Below are 15,501 nucleotides of genomic sequence, written 5' to 3' on the forward strand. Positions count from 1 at the left end.
TTCTCTTGTTTGTTTTTATTCTATTTCTCACAAACCAAAAACCATGTATACCAACCTATTCTAAGAAAATGGAATTAGGAAAGATAACCATATATTATTAGCCTTATATATTTTTTCTACTAAACAGTAGGACAACCCTATCTTTCATTAGCAGCAAATTATGATGACACTTGTTTCTGCCCCCAAAATAAATTCATTAATTAACAAATACAACCAGAATGCTAATGGAAAGCTATTCAAAGTAGCAATTTATAATATGCAGTTTGATATATTATCCTGCATTTTTGTAATGTTTTCTTAACTTATCTTCCCAAATGGACTCTATTAGTAATATTATTAAAACATACATGCCTGGGTTTAAACATTCAAATGTGTTTTTGGTTAAGCCTGTGTGTGCATGTGTGTGTGTGTATTTTTAAACAAATTCTGGTTTAAAAAATCAAAAGGTTAAAGTTTGTGGCTTCAATAGTTTGGATATTTTCATTTGTTAGTCAACTGTTCTTTCAACTTGGCAGTGTTCCTATCCCTATTTTACATAGACAAGCTGTTAAACTATTATTTTAGATGTACTTTGAATGTAAGATACATGCTTTGCAAGAATGAAAGCTGTGTATACTGTGTATTATATTATGTATAGCACAGCATAGAATGATTTCAATAATACTGAAATATCCTTTGACATGTAGGAAACTGCCCTAAGTAGGGAGCATAAATATGTTTTGAAGTGCATGTGTTATATATATATATATATATATATATATATATATATATTATATTTAATATATATATAATGTTATATTTTATATATATAATGTTTCTTTGAGTTTTTTTTAATGAGGTAACATTGGTTTACATTAAAGAAAATGTTTATTAAGTTAGAGTTTTAGAACTAGATTATGTGTTTGTAACTATTTTCAAATTTGGTGTTTATCCAGTAAATCAGTGTGCTGTGTTTATTTAACAAGTTAAAATGTACTAGGGGAAAAGTTTATTTATTTATTTATTTATTTCAGTAAAAGTCCTGTAAGGACAAGGTTTTTTTTTTTATGCTTTTAAAGCAAGAAGACTAACAAATTATAAGCATGTATGCACATAATCAGCACATGCATGATGCAAAAATTGACAGGCTTGAGAAGATAGATAGCTTTACACTAATACAGATTCTAATACCCTATTTTCAATAATGGATAGACTAAAAGAACAGAGATCTTAAGTAACACACTAAAACACCTCACCATACAAGACATTCAGAAAATTCACCACAGAAAATTTACTCAAGTGTGTATGGGACATTTTTGAGGATAGGTCATATATTAGAAAACAATTTAACTGTCAATATATAAAATATAGTAACTTTTATAGTAACTTTTCTTACCACAATGGAAGTTAGAAGTCAATTACAGAAATACAACTATTTACAATTTAATTGAAATTAAACAACATTTTCTTAGCCAATGGATCGATGAGGACATTACAAATGAAATTAGAAAATACTGACAGATGAATAAAAATGAAAACACAACTTACCAAAACTTATGGGAAGCCTGCAAAAAATTGTGCTATGTGGTAAATTTATAGCTATAAAAGCTTAAATTAACAAACAAGAAAGATCTCAGAGATCTCAAAAGAAAAAAAGACCAAATCTACAACCTAATCTACAACTTAAGGAAATAGAAAAGCAATTACTAAGTAAAATCAAGTAAGGAAGAAGATAATAAAGGTTAGAAAATAATAGGTGATAAAGACTAGAAAAAACAATAAAGAAAATTAATGAAATCAAAAGTTGGTTCATTGAAACCAACAGTGATCCTGACAAACATTTAATCAGACAGACTAAGAAGACAGAAAAAAAGAGTAGACTACATACTAAATTTAGAAATGAAAATGGGGACATTTCATATCATTCTACTGAAGAAAAGTGGATTATAAAAGATTTCTTTGAAAATTGTACAAAAATTGCTTAACTGTTAAAATTTAACCAATTAACACTTGGTCGGTGTTCCTTATACCTTATATTTACCAGAAGATCTAAATTGTACTGTGCAATCTAAGACAAATGGGAGTCACATAAATATCTAAGTCGCTCCAAAATGGTTGAAACAAAACTCAAGATGGAATAGGTAGAAGTAGCTGGCATTACATTGGATGTGCATATCAGATTAACTCCCTTATCCTGAAGATGTTTTCTCTGAGAAAAAAAGAGTGAATGAAAGAATAAAGGAAGACAAGGAAGAAACTAAGAAGCAAAGACGAATAAATGAGAGAGATAATGAAAAACAGCAGAAAGAAGATCTAAGGAGATGAAGAAAAGCAAGAAAAAGTCATGGCAACTTGTAATCAAGTGGTAAGAAGCCTCTACATTGGTTTCCTCCTTACGACTGTAAGACAGACTCTGGACCAGCTCTCATGTTAGTTTCCCGACACCACTGCAAGGGATACTGCAGGCCAGTGTGTTCATCTCAGAACCTCTTCAGAAAACTCTGGAATTATCAATAGAGCCACCATGAAAAGGAAAGGAGGGCAAAACCAATGGGTCATTATCACTAACCCTGAGAAGAAAAGGTCATCAAAAAAAGCTTTCTGTGATTAAGTTTACCCAGGATCACTGAAGAGTCAAGACTTTGAGCTACATTCAGTCTTAGAGACTATTTAGGAAACTACACACTTATCCCATTGCTACCGTCATTACTAAAAATGCTTTGACAACTGCTCTACCGGAATAGCCTGAAGAACTAGAGTTCTTCATGTATATGTCTTTAGTTTCTTAACTTTAACAATGAAGTATATTACATTATCACATGCTTATTATTTTTAATACCTATTGACAGGACTTCTAAAGAATTCATTCATCCTCCAAAATGATTTTTTATATTACTGATTTTTAAAATGCAACAATTTAACCACTTAAATATTACCTCTTGCAAAACAAATCTCCGAGATGTTTGTATAATATCAGTTGTACCATATTTAGGGAGAGTTTCCCAAAGTAAATTACTATGAAGAGTTCATATCAGTAATCACTGGTTCATTAATTTAATAGTAAGATTAATTCTTATAGTACAGTTAATATGAGGTCTCTTAGAATAAACTATTTTTTCCTTACTGTTTGACATTTTACTTCATCTGCCTTTGCCCCAGCACAGAATTTGATAAGTCTCTTTTTTTCCACCTGCATGACAGAACCAAATTTTGCAATAATTTAATTTTCTCTCATTATATCACTGTTAGTGGAAAATTAAGATAGTCCTAAGCACTCTTCTTTACGAGGATGCCAAAATCAATCATCTCAATCTTAGGAGGCTACATGGTACATGAAATTGATATAGCACAGTTGTAATGATTATATATGATAATATTTGTAAATATATATACACATATATGTACATGTGTATATCTGAAAATACACTCACAAGTCAACCTATTAATGCATTAATTTTTTACCTACATATCATCTGTCTATAGATGATGATTTAATAGTTATTCTATAAGAAATAACATGAAATTATAGGTTATCTTCCACTAACAAGTATAAAATATAAATAGGGTTATATTTACTACTTATGTTAGTCCAAATATAAATAGGGTTATGTTAACTTCTTTATGCCTGGGAAAGCAATTTTCAAATAGTAAATAGAAAAATTTTATCAACTTGCAAGCTTTTGCCTAACTTGTTAAGATCATTCTGGAGGACAGGGTTGGGAGAATGAAACAAAAATCTTTAGAAATAAGAGAAAATTAGTGTAGTTTAATAATTAAAATTGTGTAATTACAAGTGGGTTTCTTTTGTATTTACATTATTCTACACTTTCCAAATTTCCCATATTGGACATATTTTGGAAGAAGACAAAAGTAAATATAAAATCAACCTTATTAAATCGCTACCTGTGGTTATATGTTAATTAGTCTTCATTCAATATAAATGCTTTCAGTGTGTGTTTTGGAAAAAGTTATTTTTTAATTACTATGCATGATAGAACATTTTGTTTGAACTTTTGTATTTATCTCAGTTGAATATTCAATAGAAGTCTACCCAGTGTTATAGTACATCTTTAAGTCTTCATATTTTTATTGTAGTAATTCTCATTTTTTAAATGTAGTTACTTTTGAGATACAAATATATTTAGGAAGTGTTGGTAAATTATTCTTTTATTATTTCTAAAATAATATTGTGTTGTTTCTATTGTTGCATGTCTTCTTTTTAGGGGGATTATGGTGGCCCACTTATTTGTGAACAACATAAAATGAGAATGGTTCTTGGTGTCATTGTTCCTGGTCGTGGATGTGCCATTCCAAATCGTCCTGGTATTTTTGTCCGAGTAGCTTATTATGCAAAATGGATACACAAAATTATATTAACATATAAGGTACAACAGTCATAACTGATGATATGTGCCTGAAGCTTTCATCAGTACAACTCTCTTTTACAAGAAGATTTCAGAGAACATGGAATTAAAATGTCACTTAAAACCATCCTAAGACAACTACTTCAGTGTCATGTTTGTTAAAGATGCTCATTAATATTTATGAGTGTTTTCTGTTGTTTTGTTTGTCAGTGTTATTTTATAAATGTTGAAGTGAATTAAGGTACATGCAAGTGTAGTAACATATCTCCTGAAGATACTTGAATGGATTAAAAGAATGCAAAGGTATAATTGCTGGATGATAAAAGAATTAATGGAACACATCAATTAATCTCTCTATGCTGCTTTCCAAGGTTAATTTCTTAATAATGAATAAATCATAAGTTAAACATTATTTTAACCTCACAAAACAATTTATACCTTTGTTCTTAAATTGTTACTCTATATTAAATTATATTAACTTTCATGCATCATGTTATATTTAATTCATTTCTCCTAACCATGTATCTTATAATAATGGTACACATACTTTTTACAAAAGCATGTACCCATATATTCATGCCTGGGTACACATGTCCATGCACTAGTATTCAAATTGTGTAGTATCTAATGTAACCCCTAATATTTTGAATGTTGTGTACCTATAGCTTTTCCTAAAGAAAAGATATAAATTTCTGAAAACCAGGAGTAATATTAAGGAAAGGTGCAAGATACAAGTGACTGGCTTATTTTTGTACATAATCTGCAGATAACCTACACTGATTGGCATTTAAGGCATGTATGGACATAACCCACAAGTTAAATAACCCCTGGTCTAGGTGTGTACATAGACTTATCATCCTAATTTTTTGTGCAGAATCTAATTCTTAAAGTGAAAAGGGTAATGTATGTGTTAGTATTATTCCTTTTCTACAAATTTAGGGCCACTTATTTATGCAAGATTCTTTATATATATTTTTAAAAATACTGTTTAAACTCTTAGTTCACTGTTTAACTGAAGGAGTTAAATGTATCTTTTCTTGAAAATGTATTTTAGTAGGTTATTTCTAAGACTTGCTGCTGTGATTGGCTTCTAGCTCATCCTCTTCAAATTTAAAAATTTGTTGAATAGGAACATTTCCATGTCTCCAAAGATTTGTAAATAGCCCTTCACCAAATTATGCATTAAAGTATATAGTGAAGAAAAAAAATCAAAATACTTTTCTCAATTCTGAAGTCTTTTAACATAATAAAACTACTAAAGTAGAGGGAAAAAGTTAAAGGAAAGGAACTAGCTTGTCTGAACTGTTTCCAGTTTTTCTTTAAAAGGAAATTAAATCTGGTGAATAAGATCTCAAGATGTCTTCATTTCATTTACTTCATTTTACATGCATCTTCCCTAATGTCATGGTATATATTAATTCAAATTTTGTATTCTGTGTAATAGCCAAATCACCATATTTATTATTGTATTTGTTGTTACTGAGTATCATGTGTTTGTCAAGAAGTGGAATAACAGAGTAAAAAGTTAGCATCTGAATTTTCATAGAAATTTCCCATACAAATGATTTTTAAAATTAATTATTTGAAGACTTGAATCTAGTATCCACTTCATTAAATGACTCTCTCAAATGATTTCTCTTAAGGCTAAAGATCCAAACAATGCTCTAAAAACCCAACAGGACATTGCACATGTTGAGTAAAATGGTTTTAAAATTTACTTGAGAATTTAGTCCAAAGAGTATAGGGAAGCAAATCCAAAAATGCTGGTATCAAGAAAGAGTGAGAAAAAGATTCAACAATTGGCCAGTCTACATCATCTTATCAGATTGCATTTCCCTTTTCTTTGTACAATATAGCACTTAAATAAAAACAGAAATTTCAAAGACATATTGCTCAAAAATTATAAAGTAATTTTCAGTTTCTTCTTGCCAAGCTGGCAAACTTTTAAAAAGTTACCTATTAATGATATTTGTAAAACAGTTATAAAATTGTTATAGTTTTAAGTAGTTTACATTTTAAAATATTTCATTCATGTCTTTTCCTCTAAGTGTTCATGGAATGAGAGAGAGAGATTACCAAGATACTACTGCAGCTAACTTTTTAGACACTTTGAACTCAGTGTTTTCCAGTTTATTAAAGGGTAAAAACAAGACTACCAGTAGGTCATCAAGCATGGTGAACAAAGCATCTCTCTCTTTGGGAGGTTTCTTTTGTGCTAGAAGATCAGTAAAATAAACAACAAAAGCAAAATGAACAAGATTCATGTTATATTAGGGCAGGGTATAATCATGTCAGCCATTTTTCTCTGTTGCAAGACACTATTTTTCTGGGCATTCTTTTCTTAATAAACTACAAAATCTCACAAATCCAATGTATCCAAAAATCCATTTTATTTTGAGTTCTGGGTAAAAGGATCTTTTAAATTAGAAGTTTCAGTACTATTTTTTGTTTTGGCTGTTCTAACAATGGTTGTATGTTGCTATAATTATGGACATTTCTTATGTCTACAATGAATAGAAATGTAAAATTAAAATATTTGTCTTAATGCCTCTGCTGTGCAGAAGGGATGATAACTCTTTTGTATACTTCTTTAATTTTATTGTAAAATATGTAATAACTTTTACCAACTTGCTGTGGGCAGGTCCTCAGTAAAATGGATTATATTGAGTCAATTTCTAGTATTAACAGGCTCCTGCTTGCTAACTAAGTGTTTCAAACTATGGGAAGTGTGAGACACTGGAAGGCAAGAAAAATAACAATAATGGCATGTGATAGCAAAATTGTATTTCACTTATTCCTGTGAATATTTCTTGTTGGTACCAATGGTACTGTACAAAGTGAATGTTATAGCCACAACATTCTTTTGAAAAGAACACTGTCAAGAAGTGAGAAACTGCTGTAAGGCATTTTCTAGTTGTTTCTAAACATTTTTTTATAAAATAATATTTTTGCAATACAGAGATCATGTGAATAATTTTAATAAATTCAGATACTAAAATTTTTAAATTGATTTATTTAATTCAAGAAATAATGATTCCAACCAATCATATCTCATACTTATAAAGTCATTTGAAAATGAAATTAATTTGAATAAAGGGACAAAGGGTCTGTGTGAATAAATTACTTTTCACAATAATGTCCCAAAAAAGGTTTATCTTTCAATAGTCAATGGAATTTTGATCTTACAATTTATCAAAACAAAGTTAAAATTCCCTGGACTGTATAAATCTTGACAGTGTAATTTTAAGTAGGTTCATTTCCATTTGCACAGAAAGTTTCTGTCTTTAGGAAACTGAAAATGGAATACTGTGGATATTATGACTATTTGTCTTGTGTGTAAATAGGAAATTAAAAAGCTGCCTATTGAGTGTTGTAGCTGGATGCTTACCCAAAGAGGGAACACTGTGGTTATGACTTGTATATAAAGTTTCTGTAGTTAATAAAATTGCTATTTTTATAGCCTGATTATATTATTATTAATAATAATAATAAAATATTTTATCAAAATGCTCCCCTTCTCTTATTTTAATTATGTACATGGGCATATTTCAAAGTGCTCTACAGCTTAAAGCAGGAAACAAGAATGATCTTATTGACAGAAAATGCACATACTTTGTTGCAAGAAATGTTATACAAACTGTTTATAGGAAGAGAAAAAAAAATCATCATTTCTATTCTATCATGGCAACGTCAGTGGTCTTCAGTAAATCATTAGTCTCTATTCACCTCTATTTCTTCTACTGTGTTAGCTAATTTTTTAGTCTTTGTTCATATTTTGCTAGAATAGTGCTATAATGTAATTTGCTAACATATGCAAAGTACTATCACTATAGATAACCTAAATTCTTTCACCATATCACTCTCTAGTATAGAGGTAATTTTAAATGGTTCAACTAATCAATTTGCAATTTATCTTCAAAATGTGTTAAATTCAGAATATGAATCAAATTGATTTATTTAATTCAAATTGAAAGGGACTGGAAGAACTAATCAACTGACCTAATAAAAAGAGCCTGGTAAAATCAATTATGATTTCAAGTTATATTTTACTGTCTCTTACCCAAAATGTTTGCTTCATTAATTTTTCTGGCATTTATACTTATTTCAATGATGACTAATATATCTAATCCTGTAGCCCATGGTAAAAATATATGAATTTTTTATGATTATTATCAAGTAGAATATATGCAATTACCACCTCTGGTGTCAAAAAGAATATTTCAAATATCTAAGCTGTTGATCTTTTCCTAAACTTTGAATTTTTCCTCCCTTTTCTAGAACTCCCATATTTTTTGATGATTTCTTAAAATAGTTTATTTTTTCTTATATTCTTTAATGACTTAATTAGTCGCCATTTGTCAATGTCTTGAATGGAATCATCTTGGTCTGCATTTTGTCTGTTTAAAGTCAGGGATTTTTATCACCATTCTTTCTCATTATTTTCCCTACATAGGCAACATCTTTAATCTATACCATCCTAAAAGTATTCTATAGCACTTTCACAAAGTTATAACCATTTTGTATAAAATTCAGATAAAAGTCTTCTTCTAACAGCCTATATATTTTCATCCTTTACATTTACAAATACCTCAATTCCCTGTGTTATTTAGGAAAGCTGAAACTTAAATGTAATTTCAGTATAACAATATTTGAAATTTGGACAAAGTTTACAATGTTATAAAGAACTTGCTATTCATATCTACATAAAACAGAAAATTCTAGTACTTTCATAGTTACTTTATAAAATGCAAAAGAAGTATGACATCATAGATGACTTATGTATATGCTTATACTTTAAAAAGTAAACAACCAAACAAAATAAAACCTATTAATCTGACTAACTCCAAACTATTTAGACCCTCATCTCTTCTCAAAGATTTAGAATTTTTATAGAAATTAAGCAACTGAAAGTTAATCTTAGGGTTTCATATTTAATTGCATTATTTAAATTTGAATGGGTAAGTTGGTCTATTTTATTTTTTTAAATTTTTTTTCAAGATTTATTTATTTATTTATACAAGCATTGGGTACAGTCAGAAACACGAGAGGGTGAGAAAATTCACCAGAGCCAGAGGGGAGAGCAAAGCAGGCAAACTGATGAAGTACACTGCTGAGAGGAGCAGCGGGTGGCAGGAGAGGTCTGCACGCCCTGTGGGACCCTCTCTGGCCGCCAGGGATCGAACTGGCGCTGCAGAGGCTGTGGGCAGCTTCGCAACCCAGAGCTCAACTGCTGCGCCACCGGAGAGACCCAAGTTGGTCTATTCTAAATTGGTATAACATATTTCTTGCACTAGACCATGCAGCTAGGAAAAGATTTTTGTTTGTAAATGTGATTACTAAAATTAAATAGACAATTACATTTTAGCTGGCTAATGGATACAGGTATTTATTTTATAAAACCTTATACAATTTAGATTATATTGGTGAACATTTTCCACCTGAGTTTCTTTCCACGAAGGGTCGATGGCATAACTTTGAGGGGAAAGGGTTATATCAGTTATTGCAAAAATAAATCTGACTCAATAATTGTCTACTCATTACTAATATGCAAAGATGCCATCTGCTGTGCATTGTGAAGTTTTACATTATCATTACTCAATTAACAAAAAGTATTCATTGGATGAGTTTTCTTAACTCAGAGAAATCAACATGGATAATAGACTGCAATGAAATAAGGTAGAGAAAAGTCAAATGGAATTTTACATTAATGTTTTCATGTATTTTTTAATTTGTACAAAATCATGTTTTTACATTGGTTCAGTTTTCAGTTCTCTGATTTTTGGAGGCTAAAATCTGAATGTAGTGATAGTTTAGAATACATGACTTGTCCTAAATTGAAAACTCTATATCCTATAAAATATATAGGATATAAAATTATGACTAATTTACTAAGCAGAAATTTGACAGGTTGAAAAGATCAAAGTAATTACGGATATTTAGAGCAGAGAAGAATATCTTTCTTTGGTTGTTCAAAGAGTAATTCTGAGAGGAAATGTTTAGGTCCTTCTGGATACTAGAGAAAAATTTGGGAAAAATAAGATTGATATTTCAGTCAGATAGTTTAGATATAAGGAAGAACTTCTTAATTATGAAGTTTACAGAGTATATGAATGAATAGAAACCTCATAGAATCTGTAGCTGTGGACAGTTTTTACCCAAACCAGTTTCTGGTAGAAAACATTTTACAGGACACTGCTGAGAAGAACAAAACAGTCAAGGCTCAGTAAGTTTTAAAGATGCCAGGATACGTTACACAGATCACTTTGCTGTAGAATTATCAAGGGTCTTTATGTGTTCATGTATTCATGCATATTTTTAAGCTCTATAAGAGAACATGTTATGGCATTTATACCAATTTAACATAGCACAGAACCCCTGTAAAATTATGGAGATAATATTTACATATTTAGTACTAGTGTACTGCTAAATGCTAGAATGCTAACATGCTATTTAGTACTAGTATACTGTTAGTGTACTGCTAAATGCAGTACCGAAAACTTGATTTACATATTTATTTTCTGAGTGACAGTGACAACTACATACCTTGAGATTTCTAGTCTATTGAAATCTATAATAATTTTTTCTCTATAAAAGCATCTCTCATTAGTTTTTCCATTTGACAAATTTTCCAACTCAGTCTTCCTTTTATATGATTTGCTTATTTATATTAAATTTGAGCAAAATTCAGACACGTAGGAGGCATTAAGGTATATTATTCTTTACATGTGTACCATCTACTTGGCCTCTCATCATACGTTATCAAAATAAAGATAAAATTGATAGCCCAAATATATGAAAGTGATATTATTTTAATAGCCAAAGTTAGTAAGATCAAAATAGCCTATTTAAAAAAAAAATCTTACTAGCCCTTATAAAATCCTCACTTCCACTGAAATCTTCAGTTTTTTCGAAGCAGGGGATGTAAGGAAATAATGACAAATAAGGGTTATGAAAGAAAAGAAAAGGGAGAGAGAAAAATGTAAAAAAAAACACTATTTAAAAAATGGAGGGGAGTTAGGAGATGTTTTCTGGAGTTTACATATCCCCATAACTAAAGTCAACAAAAAGGTCTAGTGAGTTATTTTTTTAGTAGTATCTTTCCTTATTAGTCACAATCACTTATATTTTCCAAATCCACTTGTAAACACTAAATGAGTCATCCTAAAATTACAAACAGAGTATGACTAGAGATAATCCACATTCTCATTCAGTGTTCCATTTTTTATTCTTTCTTCCTCTTCATTTTGCTTTCAATTATATGCTTACGACCCAAGGTAACTGAAAAACAAAGCCTTCTCTTTACATCTTAGTGCTGCTCTTTAATATATTACAACATTTTTCTCACCTTCAATGACTTCAGCATCTTTCTACCATAAGTTAGAAGTGACTTTGGCTGGAACTTCACTAAGGCAGTTTAGTGGGGCAGCATGGAAGCACGAGGCGGAGACACAGAGACAGAAGTTCAACTTAGCACTTGACATCAATGCTTGGATGTATTCTCAGCATCTAAACTGAATATATCCAAAACAGAACCCCTTTACCTTAAATATTCTTGATAAAAACAATATTTTTATGTGCAAACCAAAAGGTAGAAAGTCACTATTTGGTGTGTCCATTTCTGGATCTCCAACAAACAGCAAGACATCAATTTAAACTCCTGAATATATCTTGAATACCTCATGTTTTCATCTCCAGTGGTTATATCATATTCCAAGTCACAATTTTCTCTCATTGTCATTACTACAATGATATTAAAACTTGCTTCTCCACTTATACTCCAAAGTATTTTCTATTCAGCTTCTAGAACATATGTATAAACAAAACTCTGAGGAGTTACGTTTTAAAGCCCTTTAATGGTTTCCCACAGGTCTACCAATGCCTATGTGAATTATCTCTGACAGTTCAAGTCTCCCATCAGTTCCTTTCTTTTTCCCACAATATTACAGTGATATCAGACTCTCTAATCTAAGAAAAGGTTAAGAAGCTCTTTCTTTTCTTAATGTCTTTTCATTTGCTGTTCTTCCTGCCTGGAATTATTCCCCCACCCACCAGTTCTTGCCTGACTAATGTCTACTTCATACTTCAGCATAAATGTCACCAATTGTCCCCACCCACTTTCCTGAGTGACATAACTCAAAATATGATGTACTTCTATTTCAGAAGACCAAACCTCAGTTAGATTGTTAACTTATCTCAGAAAAATAAATTACTACACTATAAATATATAAAATATATTAATATTTATCTTAATATAGCAGTATATTATGAATATAATGTTACTAGATATTATAGGTAGTAGTCTCTCCTACTATATTGTAAACTCCATAAGTACACAACCTAGGTGTGCATTCTTCACACAATTATCTTCGGTATGGGCTCAATACTTGATAAATATTTGTTAAACAGATAGAATTAATTATCTGCAGCTTTTTTGTGTATAATTACAAAATATAATCATACTATAATCTCTAAATTTTATTTACTATTAAACAGCATTACCTCCAAAGTTTCTTTGGTGGTAGTGTTGGGGAAGTGATTTCTGCTGACTTCTGCTATATGCTTTTGTTTTAGGTCATATTTATTAATTATTTACTTAGTAATGGGTGCCTAGAGTAAATAAAACTTGGTCCCTAAACATCTTATATATACAGATAAATCTGGAAGACAGGAATGAAATGAGACTCTGAAAGTGTTAACTGAGAAGTCCAAGTGTCTTCTGGAACAAAGAGCAAATTTTAAATGAGCTTTTGACTCATCTGCCCTTAATTTTTCTCTACTGTTATAGGCTTAAATCCTATAAAGTTGCATATTATTTTTCCTATTTTATGAACATTTCCATCATTATATTATTAATTACTTCACAAAGTTTAGAGTTACTCTTCTTTTTCTTCCCCTTTCTTAAAGGGGAAGTTTTTCCAGATTCCTAATCTTTTAAATCCTACCCCTTCTTCCTTACGTTCTTAAGAATCTTAGGACACTATTAGCAGATATAGAGGGAATTATGCATTCATTATTAAGGGAATAATGTAATTTCTCAAATGGTGAGAACACCAGTAATTTTTAGAGATCAAACTATGAAGCACTTTATTTTGCTAGCATAAGAATGACACATATTTTATCACCATAAGTTCTTAATTTTATTTGGAGATGACCTAATAACAATAGACCATGCTTGTTCATTGCTTTCTACTTGCCAAGTCTGTTTTTATCTTATTTAGCCATCATTACAATGTTAACTTAGGCAGGTTCTACGATTATATCCATTTTAAAGAAAAATATTCAAATAACTTACAATAAGAATACAGTCAAGCACAGGTTTTCAATAATTTGGCTAAACCTTTTTGTTCTATGCTGTCCAAAGAGCATTTAATTTAATTATTTTCCAAAACAATAGGAAAAGGGGGGAAACTCTTATTTAAATAAGAAAATGCTGCCATCATCTGGGCAGGATATGAGCAAGAAACTATTCAGAGGTCAAACTGCTTTTCAAGTAGGCCTTGCCCAAAGTACTGTGAGACATCAGCTAATGGATTGTGGCTCCCTTATCTTTTAATATATTGAATGCTGAAATTTGAATTGTTTGCAAAGCAAATTACTATGAAGTTTAAGGTTAGTGGAGTAAGAGATTCTTTAAGAATTTATTTGCTGGGGAAGGAGGATATAGTTATTAACAAAGAAAAGTAACAGATTTGTGAAATAGAAATAGTAAGAACTCTTGGGTGTCCCTGGTGGCACAGGTGGTTGGGTGCAGTGCTGTGAAGCTGTCTGCAGCCTCTGCAGTGCGGGTTCTATCCCAGCTGGCCAGGGAGCTAATCACATGGCGCCACAGAACTCTCCTGTCCCCTCAGCAGTATATTTCAGTCAGTCTGCCTGTTCTGTTCGCCACTCTGTCTCTGGTGCATCCTCTCACCCTCCTGCACATCTGGCCCGTACCCCGATTCTTGTATGCATGAATAAATAAATCTTTAAAAAAAAGAAATAGTAAGAACGGTAGAAAAACATGTAGTGGTAAGAATTCAAAGAAATTCCAGTGGGGGATAAAAGCTCAGAATTTATTCTGAAATAAAAAATCAGTAATTGTTCCTATCTTTTATTGTGATACTACAGGGTATTTTATGAAAGAGGGACTTGCTATCAAAGGAAATTATAATCTTTTACATGGGGCAGCTGCACTCCTGGAAAGAGCTGGATTGATTTATTGAATTATATTGTATGAAATCTCAGACTATGACAGCTGCCAAGAGTGCTAAAAATTACTTCTTTGATTTAAAGAGGAAACAAAGAAAAATAAATGAGTAATGACTCACCCAGGGTCACACAGCTAGAGGCAGAGATAGCCCTGGAAATAAAAGCTACTACTTTTTAAATTAAAAATCTTGGTTTTATTATTAATTTATTTTTAAACTGATCAATGAAGAAATCATATACTATTAAAATTTGGTCAAAACCTCAAAAGAACTGATGTAGTTAAAAAGAGTTATATAAGTGATGGATAGTTAAGAAAAATTTGAAACATTGCCCAAGCAAAAGAGAAGCTCAGCTTCCTTTATGGCCTAAAAGGTCTGAGACAAAGACCTGGCCAGGAAGGCCAGTCCCAGGTAGAGATTTTACAGGTTTCTCCATTGGAGTGAGCTAGGCTGTCAGCTGGCTTCTTTCTCTAGCTTGCCTTGGGTTCTTACCCCTACCCCTTCCCCTTAACTGCAATGAAGCCTTCTAAGGACAAAATGGGGGATTACTTTTTTGTTGTTGTTGTTGTTGTTGTTTTTTTCGCAGATATGAAATTGAGATGCAGCACAAACAAGAAATAAAAGCACATGCTAATAAAGCTGTAGCACAAAACTGAATGAGGAGTGCATGACCATCCTTTCTACCCCCTGGTAAAATAAACCTGTCGTGGCTAACCAATTCAGAAATCTGCAAGAGGCAATTTTTAAAAGCAGTTTTAGAAGACTCGTTTCATTTTCAGTTTCACATATAGGCCCAGGGACGTTTTTGTGGTTGTACAAACTATGAGAAGATTAATATCAAATTCTAGCTCTAAATTTTCCAAATACAAGTTTGCGTATAAAGGTTAATGACTTATTAAACAGTACTTAGAGTACCCAATGTCATTCACATGATTTATATATTCCTCAGTTACTTTCATCCCTAACTTTGA

The 15,501-nt window shown here is 31.1% G+C and overlaps 1 protein-coding gene across 2 annotated transcripts in view; it reads left to right on the forward strand.

Annotated features, from left to right (window-relative positions):
* Positions 1-7,800, forward strand: part of HGF (hepatocyte growth factor) — a 61,063-nt gene extending 53,263 nt beyond the window's left edge. For both annotated transcript variants that reach the window (XM_037510847.2, XM_037510856.2), the window contains one exon: positions 4,203-7,800. In XM_037510847.2, coding sequence (XP_037366744.1) covers positions 4,203-4,379 — 177 coding nt within the window. In that variant the 3' untranslated portion in view covers positions 4,380-7,800. The remainder of the gene's footprint in view (positions 1-4,202) is intronic.
* Positions 7,801-15,501: the final 7,701 nt, after the last annotated feature.

Source organism: Talpa occidentalis, unplaced genomic scaffold, assembly GCF_014898055.3.
Source record: "Talpa occidentalis isolate TD23 unplaced genomic scaffold, MPIMG_talOcc4v2.1, whole genome shotgun sequence".
Classification (NCBI taxonomy): domain Eukaryota; kingdom Metazoa; phylum Chordata; class Mammalia; order Eulipotyphla; family Talpidae; genus Talpa; species Talpa occidentalis.